The sequence below is a fragment of the Haliaeetus albicilla genome, chromosome 4 (genome assembly GCF_947461875.1).
Source record: "Haliaeetus albicilla chromosome 4, bHalAlb1.1, whole genome shotgun sequence".
Lineage (NCBI taxonomy): Eukaryota > Metazoa > Chordata > Aves > Accipitriformes > Accipitridae > Haliaeetus > Haliaeetus albicilla.
Window position 1 is genome coordinate 21,560,225 of NC_091486.1, and position 21,998 is coordinate 21,582,222.

A 21,998-nucleotide genomic window follows, 5' to 3' on the forward strand; every position below is an offset into this window, starting at 1 on the left:
TACGGAAGGACCCCCGCTCCCTGCCGCCCTCTGCGGCGAGGGGGGCCGGACTGAGGTACGCGAGAAACGACCGCTCGAGCGGCCCTGCTGGCCTGTCCCTCGCTGCTGCTCTTTGCGAAGCCGCAGCGAGCGCTCCGCCACCCCGGGCCTCCGGAGCCCCCCGCCGCTGAGGCGGGCGGCGCAGGCCGGGCGGTGGCCGCTGGCCTCTTCCCCGGGGCCTGCCGGGACGGCTGCTGCGGAGCGGGCTGGCCGGCCCCGCCGGGTTGGGGCAGAGCGCCGCTCCCCGGCCGCTCCGCGCGGTGCGCCTCGGCCGGCGCCGCCGCATCGTCCGCTCGGACGGCAGGCGCGGCGCGGCGCGGCGGGGCGGAGCGCGGCGCGGCATGGAGCGGCGGGGGGGGGGGGGGGGCCGTCTCCAGGGCGGGCAGGTAGCGAGCGCGCGCCCGCTGCGAGCACCGGCGGCCATCGGGCGCCTCGGGACCCGCCCGCGTCCGCAGCCGCCGGGGACAGGTGAGGGGAGCGGGGGGAAAGGCGGACCGCCGGGCGGGCGGTGAGGGCGCGGCGTGTGCCGCCGGCCGCGGGTGTGTGTGTGCGCGCGCGCCGATTTCGAGGGGGAGCCGGCGAGCTGCTGGCGGGAGGCGGGGGCCGCGCGGCACGGCTGCGGGCGGCCCGCGGAGGGCGCGCGGCGGCCCCGGCCCAACGGCTGGCGGAGGTGGCGCGCGGCGGCCCCAGTCTAACGGCTGGTGCGGGCGGCCCCGGGGAGGTGGCGAGCGGCGGCCCCGGCCCGGCGGCGGCCCCGGCCCAACGGCTGGCGGAGGTGGCGCGCGGCGGCCCCAGTCTAACGGCTGGTGCGGGCGGCCCCGGGGAGGTGGCGAGCGGCGGCCCCGGCCCGGCGGCGGCAGGTGAGGGCGGCGCGGGGGAGGCGGCGGCTTCGGGGAGCCGCTCGGCGTGACCCAGCCCCGGAGCGCGGGAAGCGCCGCTCGCAGGGCTCTCCGCCGGCGACGGAGGGCGGCGGGGCAGGCGTTCCCGTTACTCGCGTGTTACTCGCCGCTGCCGGCGCAGGACCGATTAACCTAGGCGGTGGCAGGACTAGCTGGAAGGCCGGTTTTTCAGGCGAGGACCCGTCAACGCGTTGGGCGTTCCTGACCGCCGAGGAGGCTGCGGAGCAGAGATGCACCCGTTGTTAGCCCAGGAGCTGGGGCGTTTCTTAGTGAGGCGGAGAGCGAACTCCACTAGTACGCGGGTTTGTAAGTTGCCCCGACAGAGCAGTTGTCTGCAAATCGGAGATTTACTGGATCCTCGCCTATAAAACTGTCTGCCCTTCCTGGCGTTTCTGAGACCTGAGGCGTACGGGGGTGGGGTGAGGTGGCCTGTGGCACCCCTTTAGGGCTCCACAGGTTTCAGCTGCCCCCAGGCACCGCAGGTGCCCCAGCACCTTGGCTCCCAGCTGTGCCCAGCGGCTCAGAGCACCTTGGTGGAGGTGGGTCTGGGCCAGACTGGGGAACGGGAGGGCTGGCCTGCAGGAGCGTGTCCCAGCCTGCCCGCCTCGCCGCGCAGGTGCTGGCGGAGACGGTGTGAGGGCGGCTGGTGATGGCCAGCGTGGCCACAGCTGTCCGCTGGGGTAGCGGAATAGATGCAAAGTGTTTCATGGGGTTTCCGTGTACTCTGTGGTTCTGGATAAATCCTGTGCTGCTGCAAGACTCTGCTAGTCCTGTGTGAGAAACTATGTTATAAATCTGCTTAGCGCAGCAAGCTCTGGAGCGATGTGTACCACCAGTTCTTTCTTTGCCTGAAACACCTTCTGGTCTAAGTAGGCAGGAAAGACAAACTGTTGGGCAGGGGCAGTGGCTGATGAAGACTAGTAGAGCTAAAGAATAAACAGGTTGCTTCAGGATGAGAGGCATGCACAGTTTCCTGTGTTCTTTTACTCATACTGGTGAATTGTACCTACCTGATCTTGCAGTGTTCTGAGTGAGGATGTGTTTTACTGGGGGAAGATTTGTTAACTAAAGTCCACCACAAATGATTGCACATCCACGTTTGTCACCTTTGTTTCATCAGTGTGCAAACTAGAGAATGGATTCTTTACATAGTATGTGTGGAAAAAATAAAGCTCTAAGAAGTTTGTAAATTTTAATATATTTACTCTGGGAAGTGGTAAAGTAAATAAAGACAGCAGGGCACAGATGCTAGAGTGACTCCAGGATGACTTCTGTGCTGTTTAGTCTTGGTAGAGGAAAGCAAGCTATAGTAATCTCTAAAACGCTGCTTTTAAAAATTGACTGTAAGGAGAGGTCTGCCCTTTCTGTATGCCTGTTCTTATCTGTGGTTTTTGTTTTACGTTATTTTTGTGTTTGTTGTATGAAGCATAGTTCAGGCTAGCCCAGCAACATACCTCACTAGTTGAGGGCAAGTCACTAAAAATCTCGTCTATCATTGGTTTAAGATAGAGAATGCAATAAAGAGCAGGAAAACCAGAGAACTCGGAGAGATAGTTTCTATTTATCTTTGTGACCAAGCATCCTTTATTTTAAAATGTTCTTAGGTATCTGAGATGGAGCTCTTTAGATCTATCTAGATTTTATCATGAAATACACAGAACTTTCTGCACTATGTTGTGTAAGTTTGGTTGAACCTAGAGAAATCTATTTGTAATTTTGAGTTAGGTAGTCTCAGATTTCTAGAATATAAAGCACTTGAAGTAGGCTGGCTTCTTCACTCTGTGGGGACCCTCTACTTGCATAATAGACTAAGAAGTGTTTGCAGGGTGCAATGTTACCTTACTGTGAATTTATTGTTATGTGTCTTGTGCCTTACTGCTCAGATTTTGGATTCTGTCAGGTTGTTCTAATGACAATTTAAAATTATTTCCTGCCTTTGTGATTGCATAGCAATGGCTGGGGGGGATAAGCAATAAGCAACTGCAGGAGGTTGTAATTGTGTTGTTACAACACACATCCACTATTGTAAATTGTTGTACTTTGGAAACAAATGGCTTCATAGAGAGGCTACAGATCAGAATACAGCCTGGTTTGGTATTTGTCACACTGATGGAACAGCAGTAGAAGTAGAAGCTCGCTTTAACTACAGACAGATGTTACACATCAATCTGTTTGTTCAGAGTGGGGGGGGGGGTGGTGGTGTGTGAATGGGGCTGAACTGTGGTTTGGTTTCTTTTCTAAATAGCTAAATGTAAATAGGGGACCCTTCTACAGGTGCTTAATGGTGACTAATTTAGAGAAACGGTGAGCCAGAGGACCAGGAGAGTTGGATGTCCCTGGCAGCAAAGATGTCTGCCTAACATTTGTATGAATCTGGGAAACGCAGAGCATCTGTATTACTGAAATAATGACTCATCAAATAGATGCAGTGTTAAGTGAAGGACTGATATATGCAGGTAAAATGATCTAGAAGATTAAATATTTTCCTGCATTTTTTTACTATTTGTAGTATACCTTGTTGTATTATATTAGTTACTTTTTTACTCCACAGCCCTTTTTCCTCACCAGTCACCTCTGAGGAAAAGATACTTGTATTTGCTAATTCTAAAAACTTGTCAAATGAATAATGCCACACTATTCTGAATATAAAATTTTACCTTTAAAAGTATTGCACACATTGTTGTAATTTGCTTGACTTCTTGTGACATTTGCCATTTTTGTAAGCCATAATAAAGATGCAGGTATCACACCCCCCCCCCCCCCCCAACACCATCATCCTGTTTACTGTATGGCTTTGACAGGTTAAAAAAAAAAAAAAAGCCTGTTGCATTTCCCAGGTGACTACACTTTCCTTTGGAAGTGCCTTCCATTACTCTGAATATCCTCAGTTATTTGATGATTTGTCCGAGCATTTCACAAGACCTGTGCAGTTCTGTGCCAGGGTATGCAGGCTAGGTCAAAAAGGAGAGTGGGCACGGCTAAATTGTAGGTAGCTGCCCTAATCTGCTCTCTGGGGAGGGGGATGAAATGAAGAGTTAATCAAAACTAATTGGTTTCAGTGGTACTACATTCTGTATTATGTGCTGTCTGATAAGCAAGTGTTGTTAGAACAGATAAAAAAGTATGTATTTAAGAATAGATAAGAAAGAATGAATTTCCTAATTAATGGTTTTGCAGAGCCATCTGGAACCATGAATCACTCTGCAGATAAGACTTGTACTTGGTTTCCAAGGTTTCTTTTTAAAGTAGTTTGTCATAATCTGATACTTAAGTAGCTATAATGTTAAATGAAAAATGTATTTCAAATGTATATTGAGACTGCTTTGATGCGCAAAAGCAATTTTTGCCAATACTGGTCTGCAAAACTGTTTTCTCCAGGGTTCTTCCCAACTTCCTTGCTGTGTTACAAATCAGCATATGGCCTAGAGGTCACAACATTTCAACAGCATTTTATGCAGTACTTTTCATGTGGTGTTCTCAAGACTTTTTATATAATATACATATTTGACAGGAAAATAAATCTAGCACTTCTATAAGATTATAACGGGGTGCTGAAAAGGGTGTGTTTGATAGTATGAATTCCATGTTGTTATATGGATCCTTTGATCAGTGTGTTTGGGTATTTTTATTCACACTTCTGGGAACTGTTTGTGTTCAGGTGGGAATTGCATGACTCTAGGTTTGACACTGGTTTTCCACTTTGCTTTGAAGTGCCAACAGTCTTCTCAAAAGGCATGATATTCTATTTCAGTAATCAAATGTTAGTTTTTGTTACCTGGTGAGAACACAGATAGAAAGGGCAAATTGCACGTATAACTAACCTTGAAATACTGTTTTAAACCATTGCATTATAAATCTTGCTTTTTACAGTCTGTCTTATGCAACATTCTCTTTTTGTGTCCTTTCGAGTGCTTTAGGTTTTTTTTCTTTTTTTGGAAAGATGTTTATTGTCCTATGTGTAGAGGGACTGAGCAATGTAAATCATCAGTGCACACTTGGTACCAAGTGTATCTGGAAAGGACATATATACAAGTTGGTATTCTTGCATTGTATACAGTACATCTTAAACACTAATTTGCTTACCTTGTTTTGTTTAAACAATGTATGTATATGAGCAGGTTTTAGTGAAAATTTGCAAAATGTTTGTGGATGGAGAGTTTGGAAGTAAGATTAGAGGAAGTGTTTTGGTTTCAGGTTGAAAATACCCAAGCATTTTTGATACAAAACCCTGGACTACTGGTAATTTCCAAGCAGACACGTTTCTGTTATAGCCTTGCTATGTCATGACTGGCTTTTTTTGCAGTTCCCATGGCAACAAGGATTTTTGATCTGCAAAGCAGAATACTGTATATGGTTTGAGAGGGTATAAGTTTTCTTTATTGCAGAAGAAATTCTGATCTATGAAAGCTGATCAGGCACCCTGCTGTCCCCCCTCCCATCCCTCCCCTTAATAATCTGTGTTTTACCCATAAGATTACACATAAATGTGAATTCCTATTTGACTAGAATACAGTTATCTGTTCTAGTTTTTGACTTAGTATAGGAGGTGGTGGAAAATTTGTAAAGGCTTACTGTAGTGATAGCATGGAAAACGTGTCATCTTCCTGGTGGAGTCTTGACAAACAGGAGGCCATTGTATATGCATATAAATTTGTATGTGTATGTATTTGTGAACATTGTATATGCATATAAAAAGTAATGAGAGTTAAAGTTGCTCAGGATTTGCATGGCTTCTGCTGATGTTTACTTTGGCTTGGACATGTTTCCAAGATGCATAAAATAATTTTTAAATGGACTTAACACATTTTAACAAAAGAATCTCAAAATATCTTACCTGATTCACAAACTAAAATTTGTTAACAGTGGCAATAATCTTGTGTGGTTTTGTGTGTGTGTCTATCCTTCAGCTTCTCAGATTAATATGGGTGGTATGGGATGTATCCTGAACCAAGTAGTTATAGGAGAAGCCTTGATAGAGTAACTATGCCTAGGGCATGGGTCATTTTTTTCTAAATTAGACAGGTTTTCTGTGGTGTTGTTTTTATTTTTGAGCACTCGTTCCAAAAAAAGAAGCCAATTCAGATTTGAGTTCCCTCCACACCCCTGCTGGTTTAGTTTGGGTGGGGGTGTGGGGATTTTGTTGTTGTTGTTGTTGTGGTTGTTTTTGTTTTTGTTTTTTGGTAACTAGTAAAAAAGGAAATGGGAATGATGTCGTTACTGAAACAAACAGTATAGGTAAACTAGGCAATTACTATTTATGTTGTAAAAGCCTCTGAATAGTACATCTAAGGAAGATACCTTCATGACATCTGAAAGGCAATTTAGAGATACGTTAAAAACAACTTTGGAAAGTAAAGTCTGCTGCCAGTGGCCTTCATGTGGTTTGGACTGGGAGAGCTCTGTCTCTCCCTGCCACCATCACCAGACATATGGTAGGATTATTATGGAATCATGAAAATGAAAAACCACCACATTGATCTCTGCAACTGAAGCTACTCATCCACAGACATGCAGTTCTGCTGGAGAAGTATTGTACAGGAGTAGAGCAACCTAGTATTTAGGTGATAACTTCATCCAAATACCCGTTTGTAAAAGGTTTTTCACTAGTGCTATCACCTGTGTATATGATAGCTGTGACAAAGTTAGTTACACATACATGAGAGAGAAACTGAGTTTAACACCCATACCCAGGCATGAATACCCTGGATGCAGATCAGATTTTTTAAGTAAAGCTAGAAGTTCTGAGATGACTTAATTTTTATTTTTTCTTTCCACTCCCCTCCTGCCCCTGCTGTGGTCTTCCAGGAGATGGATTGAACATGGTAGGTGCATGTAGTTTAGACCTCTGTGTCACTGTTCTCATGAAGAACAACTTTCAAGTCAGTTCAGTGCTAATGTTGAAAAAAAGCTTATAGCCTGCAGTAGTGTATCATTCAGAATGCTGTATGTGATTCTGGAGCATCCTTATGTTTGGGAATTCAAGAAAATTGAGGCGTGAAAACTAGAATTTTGAACATGGGTCTGTAAAGATTTATGGCAGTTGATAGCATCTGGCAGTGTATTGTATACCACCTCCTCCCCTGCCTCCCAACACAACCTCAACCCGTTTGTAAGAGCTCAAAGGTTTATTTTGATACTTGTTTTTTTCTGTCTTTGCTTGTAATACTAGGCAGTGCAGTTTTTCACTGGATAATTTGTTCAGTGCTCCCTGAGAAATCAAGAGAAAAGACAGTTGCTACCTTGGGCTTTATGCTTGAGCAATGTGCTAGTTTAGGAGAAGGGATCCCTTAAATGCAATTAAAGAATAAGAGTTGTGAGTTGCAATGTCAGATGTTTTCCATTGTATATGGAGAGGATGTGGGGCTGGTGATTCTGCATGAAGCTGGATGAATAGGTCAAACAGCTAGCTTCTGCATCTCTGTTGAGACGCATTAGGAAGAGTGACAATGCGATGACATAATTGCTGACCCCAGATTGTTCTCAGCTATAAATCCTCTGGTTGCCGTCTCCACTGTTCCTCAGCATGTGCCGTTCACGTTTAAGGGCTTTTCAGATCATGTCCATCACCATCTGCTACATAATGGAAACAAAACAAATGTGCTGTGTGTAGAGCCAGCTGACTCCCTGAGTGGAGATGGAGGTTTGCAAAATACATCTCAGTCTCTGAGAACTTGTTTGTCTGGTTGGTCTCATTGACACACTGTGCACTGGTCACTAGGCTGTTGTTATGGATGAAAACTAAAACGAGGTAGTGTGACTCATTTACAGGGACATACACTTTTTCTGAGCAGGTGAGATACTGCATGCTGTATGTGTGTTCTCATGCTTGTGTACAAGAAATACTGCACATCCTAATGTCTCTCTAATTAGAAGAAGGGAAACATAGTCTGTATGTGAAACGTCTTGTCAGCATAAACATATTGGTAACGTTTGTCCTGCATGGGCAATGAGAAGATAAGCAACGGGGTTTCTTAACTGCAAGTATTCACTAGGTGTCAGTGCGTGATCACACTGAACTGATGTTGTCGCTGAGAAGTTCTTTGATGATTGTGGTACCTCCCTTATAAGCAGGGATTTTAAAGAAAATCCCTACTTTTGTCTCCAGAATGCAGTGTGGATTAAATTTAAGAATAACTAATGATTAAAAATAATTAATTCAGTCTTGGGTTTAGGAGCAGTCTGATAAAAATGCCGATTAAAAACATCCAACACGTTTTTGCTTCATACAGGTAAAGACTTAGAATAGCCACTGTGTTGATCATTATCTAGCTTTCTTGTCAATATCTGGTATATTACTGATCAAACAAGTGATACTGCTGGTGATTCTGGGTGTTACTAAAATTCCTTTTAAGATGAGGAAAAATTACAGTTTTCATAGTGATTCGTTATCTGTAACACAAACACATTAACTTAATTATTTGCAAGAGTATTGTTTTCCTTAAGGGATGTAGAAGATCAAGTCTGTAAATGTCAGTTGAAGTGGAGGAAAACCCCGTGAATATAGCTAAAATTGCTGGTTTTCTGCAAGAAAATCTTGTTCTCTTGCCTGATCATGTCACTAGAATGAAATATCATGTTTTTTAGAATATCTTGTATTACTTGCATCTCAGTATTAGATTTTTTTTTTTTATTGTTAAGCAGATTTAAATTCATAATATTTAGCCTAGTTTTAGTGATAGGTGATTAGGAAATGTATCTTTTCTATCTGCAGAGAGTGATCAGCATTCATCTAGAATTTTAAATTGTTGCAAAATGTTTTTTTTCTGTCTTGTATTTGAAAGTATTTGGTGAGAACTGTACATTAGTAGGTTAAAATAGCAGAAATAGTTATTCACTTGATAAATGCAAATATTTTAAATGGCTCTCCTGTATCTTCCAGTCTGTACTGAACTTTTCCTATTACATTTTAATCCATAGCACTTAGTGAATGGTAAAAACATTTACACGTTACCCTTTTCTATCTAATCTATTTACAAGTGAGACCTTTTTTAGCACTGTTCCCTGGCACTCTAAGGAAAGTGTTAATACTCGTGCTAATAGACAAGAGAAGTTAGTTTGGTTACAAATACACATTTTTTGACTCGATGCTTAACAGTATATTGCTGCATATTTGGTATATAGCAGAAGTACTGATGTGGTTGGCTGATGGCTGACGTTCGGTATTTTCCCTATTATTGTAACTGTGTAAGAGGACCATCTTTGGTGCCGTTTTTGTACCACTTAGCTGTTGGACAGTTACTGTCTGATCATCAGACAAAGGCATATTTCTTGCACACTGGTGTCCTTCTGGTTACATCGTGCAATGACATTTAAGCACTACATCTCTCATCATGGGACACAGCTACCTGCCTGGCCAGATTTTAAGACAAATTCTGATCGAGCTTGTATAAGAAGGTCCATAAGAGATAAAGTAGGAAGACTGTAGAGATTAAAATAGACCGTTGCCTGACATACACCTCTCCCTTTCACAGACATACTGAATATAAACACATGCAACAAGTTCTAAATAAAGGAGAGCTTGAGTGACTTCTCATTGCGTCTGAGGCTGTCTCTCTGAACATTGAATGAAAGCCCATTCTCCAGCTTCCGTTGATCATTAACATCGCCAGAATTACTACCTATTCACAATGATGAAAAATAAAGCAGATTCTGTCACTGTCTTAAGAATTGTTCCTAACTAAGGCTTAACAATTTATGTATGAGGAAATGCTGATTTTTGTTTTTAATGACAACTTTGGGCTTCTTCCCAGGACCTCTCTTCAGAAGTTGATGTGTCTGAAAAGAGATATCTCTGCCCAGTGACAAAATTTTTATCTTCCCTTGTTTGACATGCCTTGAGAACTTAGTTTAAAATAATTCCTGGTGCTTGTTTTCTACTGTTCTGCTTTTCATTGCTAACCGTGACATTCTGTTGGTATGGTTCCTTTGAAGTTCATGATTCTGCTAAGCTTTTTCTTGCAGGCCTACTGCTGCACTGAAGGTGATAATTCTTAATGTTTTTCCACCTTTCCTGTCTGAATTAGATGTTTGTAACTAACTGCAGTATAGCTGCTTAGGCTCAGAATATTCGGCTTCACACGTTTGTGTTTTTGGACTTTTTATTATGTTGTAGTACTCTCTGGAATGAAGATTTCTGAAAGAACTACTAAAGACTGTCAAAAAAGGAAAAATATTTGATACCTGTTTGTTATTCAGATGTACTTGGAAGTTCATGAAATACACACACATGCATGTATGATCTCTCAAATCAAATTTCAAGCATTTTCTCTAAATGCAGGTTCAGTAACAACATCTGTGGGAATCAATTACCATGAGCAGTCCATGCAAACTATGCTTGCTTTTGAATAGGAACTTTGATCGCGTGACAGAAGTACAGGTATTAAAGACTGATGATGTAGTTTCTTCATCAATAAAATCCCTTATTCATGGTCCTAAAAGAGAGAGGAGGGGGAAAATAGTTCTTATATGTTCCATGTATGGTCTTTGGTATTTATGGAAGTAATAAAAGAATTAAAATCTCCCCGCAACCGGGGACATGTGGAAGCATTTTTTTTTTTTTTTTTTCCCCAGGCATCTGTAGGCATAATTGCCAGCTAGGTCAGAACTGGATTGACTCAAAATCAGCTTAAAGGTTTCATCAAGTCAGTGCATTAGTAGAGGAAGAAGGAATATAAATAAAAGAAGAAAATCATCTAACCTGCAAAATAAGCAGAAAGAAAAAGAACCCTTATTAATCTTTCAGGTACTCAGTTGTGGTGACTAAGTAAAAATCTCATAAGGTGCCTGTCATAGCAGTGAAAAGTGGTATTCCTCCCTGACCTAGCTGCCAGTCTGTGTTCCTTCCAAAAGGGGTGGTACCTCATTTTTTCTTACTGTGCTGTGCCAGCATTATGTTCCTCACTGGAGCAGATATGGCTGAAAACCAAAAAATTTTTTTTACAGCTAATAAAAACTGGGATAGTAAATTTGTTCAGGTTTGCTTAATTTTGCATTTCAGTCATGAAGTCTAGGTTATGGTTTGAAAGAAACTTGTTTTTAAAGTCTGATGTTTTAGGCTTCTGTACTGTTACTTAGTTCTGAGAAGTCGATTCCTGATTTTGGGAAGAACTTAGCGGACTTAGTTGTTGGTATGAAATAAGCAAAATTGGAAATAAATTCCATGCTAGAAAGCTGCTTTATAAGATAGTCACAGATGAATTAATGGAAATCCATGTATACTCTTGTGCAGAAGTTCTTGCTTACCTTTTCTCTCTTTTGTGTCATTTATTATACCACTTGATTTCACTGAAGGCAGATGACTGTACTCTTGAACTGATTGAAGGAATATAAATGGATGTTGGTAAGTGGGTGGGAGTCTGAGACAGTTGAAATTTATGTAACTTGCATTTCGAAGAGGTGAAAATTAGTCTGCCTTGAAAATGGTTCTCAATTTCGCCCTGAGATTTGTTCCAACCTGGCACTATTTTCATGGAGGTTTCTGGCTGGGGTTTTGGGGGGGAAGGGGTGTGTGTGTTTGTTTGTGTGTGGGTTTTTTGTTTTTTTGTTTTTGTTTGTTTTTGTTTTTTTTAAACACAAGCTCTATTTTTTTTTTTTAAGAGGAGAGGAGAATTTGTTTTGATTTTGCTTGCTTTTATTTATCAGGGGTAAAACCCCCTATTATAACAGAGGTGCTGCAGTACTGCTTCTCTTAAGGAACTAATGCACTCTGCTTTTGGCCTTCAGCTGCACAAGCAGTGTAGTCTTCCCACCCCACCTTAGAATAGTTTTTACAGCTCCTTGATAGATAATTCCTTCTAAAGTAAAATGTATTGTATTTAAGTGTCGGATCCACTGGTCAGTATGGTCATTTTCTAGCATCCTCGTGTGCCATATAAGAAGGGCTTGGTTTGTTACTGTTCTGAACTGGAACAAACACTGTTCAGCATAGCTGCTTCAGAGATGGCAGAGTCTTCTAGGTTCTATTAAAGAGTAAAAATGTATGAATGCTGTGGTAAAGTAATCCTATTCTTCTTTCCTGAAGCAGTTTTGATTTTTAAACTATAGGGTGATGTGTTTTCACTGTGCATTGCCCATAATTATCCAGCTTCTCCAACCCCAACAGTCACCCCTTCAGGCTTCATTAAATGCAGTCAGTAGGGCATTGAAGCCAATGTAGCTTGTTGTATGGCTTTGTCATTTTAATACGTTGCTATTTCTGACTGCGGAGTTTGTTTTTTTTCAGAGGCCCATGGAAACTGTTTCATGCACGTCCTATTTGATAGCTTCTCACTATTTAAACCCCAGACTACTGGAATCCTACGAGTCTTCAGAGATTTCTAAGGCTGGTAGATGATGGCATCTGTCCACCATTTGTGAGAAAGCAATCTCAGTTCTCCATTTGTTTTCAGACATAAATCATAAGTAATTTCCTTGTAATGGCAGCAGCTTCAAATTAAGGAAACCTTGGCCTGGATTTCATAATCAAACATCAGTGGATTCTAGTTTTTTTAACTACACAGGATTTTTCCAGGCGGCAGCCCTGAGTGCGTACCAGTAGGTCATACATAGTTCGTTTGTCACTTTCTTCTTTTTACTCCATCAGTGTTTACTCTGCTTGGGGACCATGCTGGTACATTTCTTAATGACACTGGATGCTGAGTTGCTGCATGGAATTGGCAGTGGCTGGGAAATTCAGATAGTTTTGTTGCTGCTTACATGCTTGGTCCCTCTCTGTTCAAGGATCTTTCCACAAACATGGATGCTGAGAAACAAGGTGTTAGAATGTCTCTCTCAGTTCAGGAGATCTAGTAGATCTAATGTGTGGAACATGACATACCTTCCTAGGATCTTCCTAGTGGAATAGTGAGTAAGATCACTATTTCTAGACCACGTGTGAGAAATTTGTTCTGAAGTCCTAGTAACAATCTTTCAGGAGAACAATTATGCTGTAGGAGGTCTGACCTCTTCCAGCATTAATAGGTGAGGTGATAGCTCTTTTGCTCCTGAGCCAGACAGTAGCTGCTATTTTTCTTAAGCAAATGCCTGACCTTGCAGTCAGTAGCCTGGTGAACAAACTGGTAGCAGTCTTAGATGTCTGCCTGTAGCTTTCTCTAAATATCAAGTTCTATCTATGTCTTCATTAAGCAGTATGTTAGGGCTGATCTCACACTTGACAGAAGAGATCTACAGTAATTGATTTCTAATGAAGGACTACGTGATCGACTATCACAAAGTTACGTAACCTGAGGATAGCAGCTGGGAGTCATGCACTGTATGAGTGCCCGTGTGGAGTATCAAGTGGAGATCAAGAGAGATGTTATTGCAGAGTTCTTTGAGATATGTAAATCTACAAGTACCTTTTGCCCTGGCCATCGTTTCCCTTTCCTTCTCCTACTAGCGAAGACTTGCATTTCAGAAGAAACTAAAATGGTGCAGAAGGTGCTACTCAGTATCCTAAACATGACAGTGGGCGGGAAATTAGCACATCCTATACTAGATTGCAGAAAGAAAAAGTGGTCTAGTCTTGAAGTGAATGTACATATGAACCATAGGGGACTACAGTTACTGATGAGCTCTCATCCCCACCTCACTATATACCTTTTTTTTTTTTTTTAAAAAAAATGTGAAGTAAAGGCCACTAACAGAAAACTGGATGCAGAACTTAACAAATCAAGGATCCTCTTTGGTATCGAACATGGTTGCAAACAGTTTTTAGTGTTGATATAGCTTTAAAGAATTTTAACTCCTCTGTCTTTACGTAGAATCCTTTATGATTCTAGGAAGGAAACTTTTATGTGCACTGAAGGAGGATGGACCAGATACTGCATAGAATAAAGGAAAATAATCTGATAAAATAGAACAGCTGCAAATATTTTTTGTTTAAAAAAAAAAAAGCATAAGGTGTAAAGAGAAAGGTAACTGGACTACTGATAGAGTCTACCAAGAGAAGGGAGTTGGAACAATTAGCTCTGCTGAAGGAAGAGGCTGAAAGCAGATATTGTGGGAAGGATCATGTTTAGTTTTAGCAGTGTATGTTATAAAATAAGAGATTTGTTTGAGGTTCTAATTATTTACTAGGGTGTGTCAATTCATCTTTACACTCATGGTTGTCTAAAGTGTTAAGATAAACACAGGTTTTATTTGTTTTTTTCCAGCATCCCTGAGTGTGGAAGTGTGTATGGTTTAATCATCATCATAAATAACTTGCACTATATGAATGTCATTTTGGTTGTCTCCCATGGGTCTGTGCAGCACCTTTCAACTTTGTGTTCACCATAGTTTATGATTAACTCGAGTGGGAAGTAAAAATCTTGACTGGTAAGCCTGGATGTTACAGAGAACTGTGAACTGCAAGTGAAGCCTGAACCAGGATCCATGAACGGTTTGTAATGAACCAAACCAAGTCAGGAGCTGCCTTCAGCCCTGATGGCATAGCTATATAGATTTAGTCAAAGGATGCAGGCGGCCTTGTTGTTTCTGATTTCAGCGTGCTTACATTCTTTTAATTTACTCAGTCAGTACCATTATATGGTAAGGCAGAGTGGATTACTGAGGTGTCATTTTCTCTGAATTTTTTCTCTGAACCTTTTTTCAGGGAGGAGGTGATCCTGTAGCATATTATCCTTTCATAAAGGGATTGCCAAAAGAAGCTTCATTCTTTGTAGAGTCAGAGAAAATGGAAGCAAATATTTTAGTAGTAACAGACATAATGAGGGAAAGGAGAAGTGAAAAAAGTCGTCGAAGGAATCTGCTTCCAGATGAAGCCTTCCTTTCGTCCAATGTAATTGCTCTGGAGAAAAAAATTAAAATGTATGTTGTAAGGAGTATTAAGTATAGAGAAGTTTAAAAAAAAAAAAAAAAAGCTGGAGTAGCCAAAAGAATATAAGCACACCCACTATCACCTGAGTCACAGCAGGGATGAGGTACAAACCCGGATTCAGAAGGACCCAATTTCCCTTTCTCCATCTCTGCGTGTATGTGATGAATTAGTCCAATAATAGCACTTTGGAGCCGGAAAGCATTGTTAAGGCTTCGCAGGTGCTGCCGCTGGAAAGGGACAGCCGGGTTCGGGCGCCGTGCCGGGGAGCGGCTGGGGGCGCAGGCGGCTCGGAAAGGGCAGGTGAGCCAGAAGCTGAAGGTGGCCCAACCGGACGGAGCGGGTCAGGCCGCGGGATGGCCGCCAGGCCCAGTCAGGAGCCCGGCGGTCCGGTTCGGTTCGGTCCGGTCTGCAGCGGAGAGGCAGGTCTGAGATCAGCCTGAGGCAGGCGGGCAGGTAGGTCTGCCGTCAGCCTCTCGGGGTCTGGGTCAAGCGGGTGCCTGGGCAGGTGCAGGCATAGCTGCAGCAGAGCGGTGGCCCAGCTCGGGCAGGGGTCGAGGGCAAGAGGCTGAATTGAAAAGCGGTGTCCTGGCGAAGGGCGGGCAGGCCCGCCGCGGGGCTGCGGCTCCCTCGCTCTTTGAACGCCGCCGGCTGTGCCCTCGGGAAGTTGGCCTGGTGCCCGGGCAGCCAAACCCCCACCCTTCACAGGGCAGTGTCCTCAGCCTCTTGACCGACTAGCAGAAGTGAATTTCATATATTTAAAACGCATTTACCAAGTAAATGACTTATTTTTTGATGTGCAAATTTCACAAGGACCGTCTGGTGTTACGTAGAATTCTGAAGAAACTGGCGAGCCTAGGTTACGGAGACTGCACAGACACCACTCTGCTGGGGAGGCTTGTGTGCGCGCCGCTTGGAAAGTGCGGGGGAAACATCAGCCTACTTAATAATTTTTTGTAGCAAGGCTATTTGTGTTTTATTTTGGAAACACTGTCTGTATTAGTGTTGCTTCATTTGGGGACTATTTTAGAGGTGTTGGGTTTTTTTGTTGTTAATAACCTCCTTTTTTCATAGTAGATTTTGCAGGGCGTTCTGATTTACTTGTTTGTACTGTCCGTTTCTCTGTGATTAGTTACTCTAATAGTGCTTCAGGGCTGGAACAGTGCTGCACCTTGCATCTGTATTGAAAAGATTTTTATTAAATGCAGGTATGGCACTAAATTCTGTATGTCTGTGCATTTCTCTCAGCAGGCAGGCTGGTTGAGAGGTGAAGCCTTGGTGCTCAACTCCAAATTTCTTTCTGCAGATAAAAAAGAAAAAACAAAGTTGAAGATGTTTTCCAGGCAGTTGCTTATCACAGCAAAATGTCTGTTGAGGTTTTCCTCAGTGCTCCCCACAGTTCCTTCCCCCTAAAGAAAATTGTATGGATTGTCTGGATTTGAAACCTAATAGTAATTTTAGTTTTTTAATGCTTGCAGGAATGGATTTCCATTTTTCTAGGCATCTAGGAAGAAGTTTAATATAAAACTGAGGTAATTTGGTTAGAAAGACACCTACTTATTCAGATTCTGTCTTAACGTTATGCATGGGATCCACTGGCAGTTTGTTATGATAAGACTGACAGCTAATTTTTTTCAGAAGTTAAAACAGCTATTACTTTATAGTGAAAGTACGCTAATTGGTATAGTCTTGCTGTGGTTAAAGATCAATAATTCAGTGAAGAGGATAGATGCTCTTATTTAAAGGAATTCACTGTTAATTTTATTGGAAAGCCATAGCTGAAGATCAAAATTTGTAAACATAAAGGTATTTGTCAGCTTCTGCTGCTTAACATTTTCCTTTCAAGGGGAAATCCTGGAGTACAGATGCTTTGTACTGAAGACTGAAGACTCATTCTTGATTTTTATTTTAATTTTAATTAAACTGTCATAAAATGAATCTGATGCTGTTGTCTTCAGCTGAACTGATACCTGATTTATATGCATATATAGAAAATAAAAATCACCTGATCTTGGAAAACATTTTTTTTTCAACTAGATTTAAGAGGCTACAAGTAAACTTAATAATATATTTGAGGCACAGGAATTGAAAATTGTTCACCCAGTCATTTTTTGCATTTGAGTTCTTATTTAGGTAGAAGGTTTTGAGTGGACAAAGTTCACAAAGCACATTGGATTTTGGCAACTGTATTATAAATACAGCAAAAATAAATGCACATGCACCAATTATACAGGTAGAGCTTTATATAGGTAGAACTTCAAGAAAAAGTATCTAGTAATTATTGTCTTTCAGGTATTTTATAAATACTGCCTCAATCAGAAGGAAAATGTTTGGTAGGAAATTACTGGCATCCATCTCTAAAGTACTCTAATTTGCATTGAGCTTTCAGATTCTTGCTTTGTATAAAAGCACCACTGTTATTTTGATAATCAGAAAATTTCCTAAATACACAGCAGCACTCTTCACTGAAGATCTGGATGGCTGAGTCAGTCTCAAAGAATGTATACAGGCAGTAACTGTGTTCCTACAGCTGTTTGCTTGTTTTTTTCCTTACAAAAAGGAGCTGAAAGGGAGAATTGCTATTCACTAGTGGAGCTGAAGGTTATTAATAGAGAGACTTATTTTTTTCTGTCTTTAAATTTTGTCATTACCTTCCAGCACAGAGTGTCCTCACTGATTGCAAAGTAGCTCATTAAAGCTGTTTTTGAGATGTGCTTTTTTGTTTTGTTTTCTTGCTGTTTTACCATTTTGCTAGCATGCAGATGGGGGTGGGGAGTGGGAAATAAGGGAGAGAGCATGTTCCAGAGGATGCCAGGATGACTTCAGTTATTGGATGACTGCTGTCTGATGGATGGAAAAAGGAGGAGTAAACCTTTCAGTCTGTGCTGACGGAGCTGAAACACAGAAACCCGATTCACAGGTAAGGGTGAAAAAAATTCCTGTTCTGAATAGCTATTCTTGATCCTTGCCACAACCTTTCTTGGGTATAAAAAAAATGCATGTGCAAGCATCTTGTTTGTTCCTCATTAATGACTTTGAAGCAGCTTTTCAGGTTGTTATTTCTCCTGCCTAGGAGGTTTCAACCGATGTGAGATCCATAGATAGTGAAATCATAGGCGTGCTATCTGATGCTGACAACTTTCTCATGTGACAGTATAGGCATTGCATCTCATTGATGCTGAAGTGTTCAGTAAGCTGTAGGAAGAGAGGTCTTTTGTGTGACGGAAATACTCGCTGTTGAAAATACAGTGTATGCTACCAGCAGGAAAATAGTGCTTGAAGATCTAAAAATGTTTTCTTTGAGTTTGGATAGGAAAAGGGCTTACAAATGAACTGCTGCTAAAACTGTATGTGTTCTATTTAGTGTTGAACATAGAGTAAGAATGGCTCCTCAGAGCAACTCTTAAAGTTCTTGTGAATTTTTGATTATTTTTAGGTTTGGAATGAATGTGGTTTATAATTCAGTCATAAAATTATCTTTGGCATAAAGAAAAAACATGATGCATATAATTAAATTATGTGTACAAGACAGAAAAATCTTGTAGTACCTATAGCAGTTACATGTCAGTTTTAAGAAACTGTTGAAATAGCTTGTGTGAAACCTGTTCTGCCGAGTTTGTATTATCAGCAGCTATTAGTTCACAGACACTGGATATGATAAGTAGCAAATAACTTACTTTATACAGAAAATAGATTTGGTTATCAGGCCACATTATTTGAGGATATAGGACTACAGGCAGAAGTCCTGGCCCCACTGAAGGAATTGGAGATGTTGATATTGGCCTCATTGGGGCAAGGATTTCAACGTGTCGGCTCTCCATTGACTTATTTCTACATCTTATGTGTAGCAAATAGTTGTTATGCTACAGGACCCCATTTTTTTGGTTTGAAGCAGAAATCTTCATTGAAATAAATGAATTTTGATTATCACTGGTTTGAGAGTATATAGTCATAAAATACATTTATAAAGCTAAAATGCTGGAAGTTAGTTTTAGTAGATTTCAGAGATTAAAATCACTAAATGCGTGTATCCATTTTTGTTTTATTTACTGGGTGAACTCCCTTAGAGCAGACCCAAAATTATTAAAAAGTGATTTTATTAAAGAAAAACTGGACAAAGTCAATTAGAACTCTTACTGAGTACTAAGGAGGACTGGAAGAAGCTTTGTCCTCTGTCCACTTATTTATACACCTTACCAGCTGCAAGCATCTGGAGTGGTGCCCTTTTTTCCTAGCTGTTACCTCAGAGAATGGAGCCTGATATGTTTGTTAAACAAACAATCAATCAATTCAAAAACAAAGAAAAAACCCCACCAAACCCCCAAACTTACAGCAAATGTCAGCAGTTCACAAAATTATTCTAAAAGACTGAACTGTATTTTTTTTTTTTTTAAAAACTGGAATGTGAACACTGGTAAATAATACTGACTGAAAAATAGATGAGTTGCATCCTAACATTTATTATTTGTTGGGAATGGATATGTATCTGAAAGCATAAGCACAACTGTTAAATTACAATCTCAAATCTATGTATTCCAATCACTTTTCCCCCCTCAAATGAGAAATCTGGCTCAGAGCAGCTCCAGTAACAGAGAGGAGTTGATGAAAACAGAGATCTAGTTCCACATGTATTTAAATTATTCTGTCTCCTTGGAAACGCTGCTGCTGCAGATGGATTTGGCTTTTGGTGGCTAAAAATATCTACCACTTAATAATGACAGCATGAAAGATACTGAATAAAACTACTGTGTTGTCACTAGTTTTAAAGTTCCCTAATGATTCAGGTATTCTACATGAACTACAGATTTGCATTTTCTGTCCAGTATTCCCTATCAGCTGCTGCCAGCACTCACCAGCTCAGTGGAAATGAGATAAGCTCATTAGCCTTGGTTAGAGACCTACTGAGAAGGGAGCGTGTGGGTGGGAGGTAGGCTAGATGAAGAGTTTGAAAGCAGGTAGAAAGTTGGGGGAAAAAAAGTTCATGGTGGTGGTGTGGGTATGTGTTCTGTAATATTTGAGGATACAGGCTTATTCACAGGGAAGTCTATGGTAGGAAGAGTATGCTTAAGCCCTGCCTTTGTAAGTTAACAATTTGTGAATAAAACAATGTCTTTTTATTTATCGCAGAATCTTCAGTGAACGCCTCCTTATCAGTTGTATGTATAGGTGATTGAAATATCACACAAACCACTGTAAGTCAAATACTAAATTACCTTAAACAAAAGCTAAAACCTAAATTACTAAAGAACTTGTAAGCAAGAAATAACATTACATTACTTAGCATTACTAAATTCCATCCTTTTTAAAGAATTAATTCTTTTCAATTAAGGAATTCTTTCTTTAATCCAGTTCTGTATTATTTATTCCTTCCACATATCACAACTTCTTTTGCTGTTAGCTGGTATTCAGTATATATGAAAGATACCACTTCTATTTTTTGATCTCTCCTTCATTTCCATTGGATGGCTTCCTGCTTGTGCCCAGAAGACAGAACAAATGACAAATATTTCCTCAGTGCTGCATGGTGGGCTAAATATACCTCTTTTATTCTTTTGTTTTGTTAGTATATATGCGATTTGTTGTAGCATAGATCAAAATTGCTGATTAATTTTCCATTATTGAATGAGGCATTTTTCCTGTTCTGCAGTGTCTTAGAGACAACATTAAAATATTACTAGGTATTGTTACACATATAAATAATTAATCCTCTGCAAATTAATACTAAAATCCATTTTTAGCTGACAACACAAGTATCAAAGATCATTTAAAGTAAAAGTTGAATACTTGGTTTTGATTAATTGAAATGAGTAAGAGGAAAGGATCTGGTGCCTTTCATTCTATAAGAGACTATTAACATATTAATAAGGCAGATTATTAAATGGATTATAGAAACTTTTCTATGAGGAAAATAAGATTTAATCATAGCAGGCCGTCTTACTGAGAACAATTTGTTTTGTATTAAGATGAGCAAACCCTTGTTGCTTTAATTTTAAAATCTCCTTTCCTATAGTATGTAATGTAAGAGTCTGTGGAGATAAGTAAATCTAAACATTATTTGAGGAAGTAAAGGTTTGATAAGCTGGAAGTAGCATCTGTGTGTTTTGCAGTGGTAGTCAAGTTGTACCAATTTGACATGAATCCTTTGATTTCTGGATATAGAAGCAGAAGTTCTCATCCGCTGAAAACAGCGATGAGAAAGTTTGTTGCACATTGCCTGTCATGTCTATGTTATGGAAGACAGTGATGGTAGCACAAAGTACTGCTTTTTTTTTTTTTTTTTTTTAACAAGTTGCAGGCAGATGAATTGAGGTTTCTGCCAGGCTAGGTTTTTCCAGCAATCTTCAGCATTATTTCTTCATACCTGAACAGAGTTCTCTGCTATACAGCTAATATCAGACCATGTAGATGAAGATAGACTATCTAACCACATTTGTCACTCTCCAAAAAAAACCCCCCAAACTATTAATTCGTCTTGTTTCTAAACTCTAATCTCCTAAAATTAGACATTTTTGATCTTGTCATATGTAAGTAGTACCATTATTGTCAGTAATTATGGCCAGGTATGAAGGATTTGGTCCTTTGTTATCTAAAATTTGCATCTACGTTCCCCTGTCCCCCCTCAGACACACGTACACACCACTCAATACATAAACTGTTAAGTGGGAGGAGTTTGCTTCTGTCTTTTCAGATAGAAGAGGAAAACCTACTTCAGAGTTACTTTTGCAAGTATGTTCCAGTACATTTTTGTGTCACAAGTTCATACTGCACTTCTTGGAGTTCAGATGTTCTGGTTTTGGGGGTGTTGGGGTTTTTTTGTGGGTTGATTGGTTAGTTTGTTTTTTTGAAACTCTGTTAGAGGAGAGAATGGCTAACCCTGTGTCAAGATGCAGAGATCGTGGGTCAGAAGGGGAGAGCAGTTGAATTCAGGCTTACTGTTTGGGCTTTGATGGCAATGGTGAATGAGCAGCCAGGCTGTGTGTTAAATAGCATTAAACAGGCAGCTAAGTAGCATGTATCAGGGCTGTAGAGGTGTGAAGGCCCCTTTGGCATATACCAATCTTGACCAAGCTGTACTTTGGTAGGAGCATACCGAGATACACAAGATATCCTACACCATGTTGTGCAGTTCCTCTGCAGGCAGTGCACAAAGTTGGTGTTCGTGAAAGAACAGTGTGAAAGATCAGTACTGACATAATAGGAAGACATGTTGCAGTATGCCAATTAGTATTATTACCTGGGCTAATCTGAGCAAAATTTATATTAAA

At 41.1% G+C, this 21,998-nt stretch overlaps 1 protein-coding gene across 4 annotated transcripts in view; it reads left to right on the forward strand.

Annotated features, from left to right (window-relative positions):
• The first annotated feature begins 375 nt into the window (after positions 1-375).
• CSRNP3 (cysteine and serine rich nuclear protein 3) overlaps positions 376-21,998 on the forward strand; it is a 110,496-nt gene continuing 88,873 nt past the window's right edge. For 2 of the 4 annotated variants that reach the window (XR_011324315.1, XM_069781282.1), the window contains exon 1: positions 376-507. Coding sequence is in view for 2 of the 4 variants with exons in the window: in XM_069781282.1 (XP_069637383.1) it covers positions 381-507 (127 nt within the window). In the remaining 2 variants the exon portion in view is untranslated. Of the gene's footprint in view, positions 508-17,037; positions 17,654-21,998 lie in introns of those variants that run through there. The other 2 variants (XM_069781285.1, XM_069781284.1) reach the window with 2 other exon arrangements.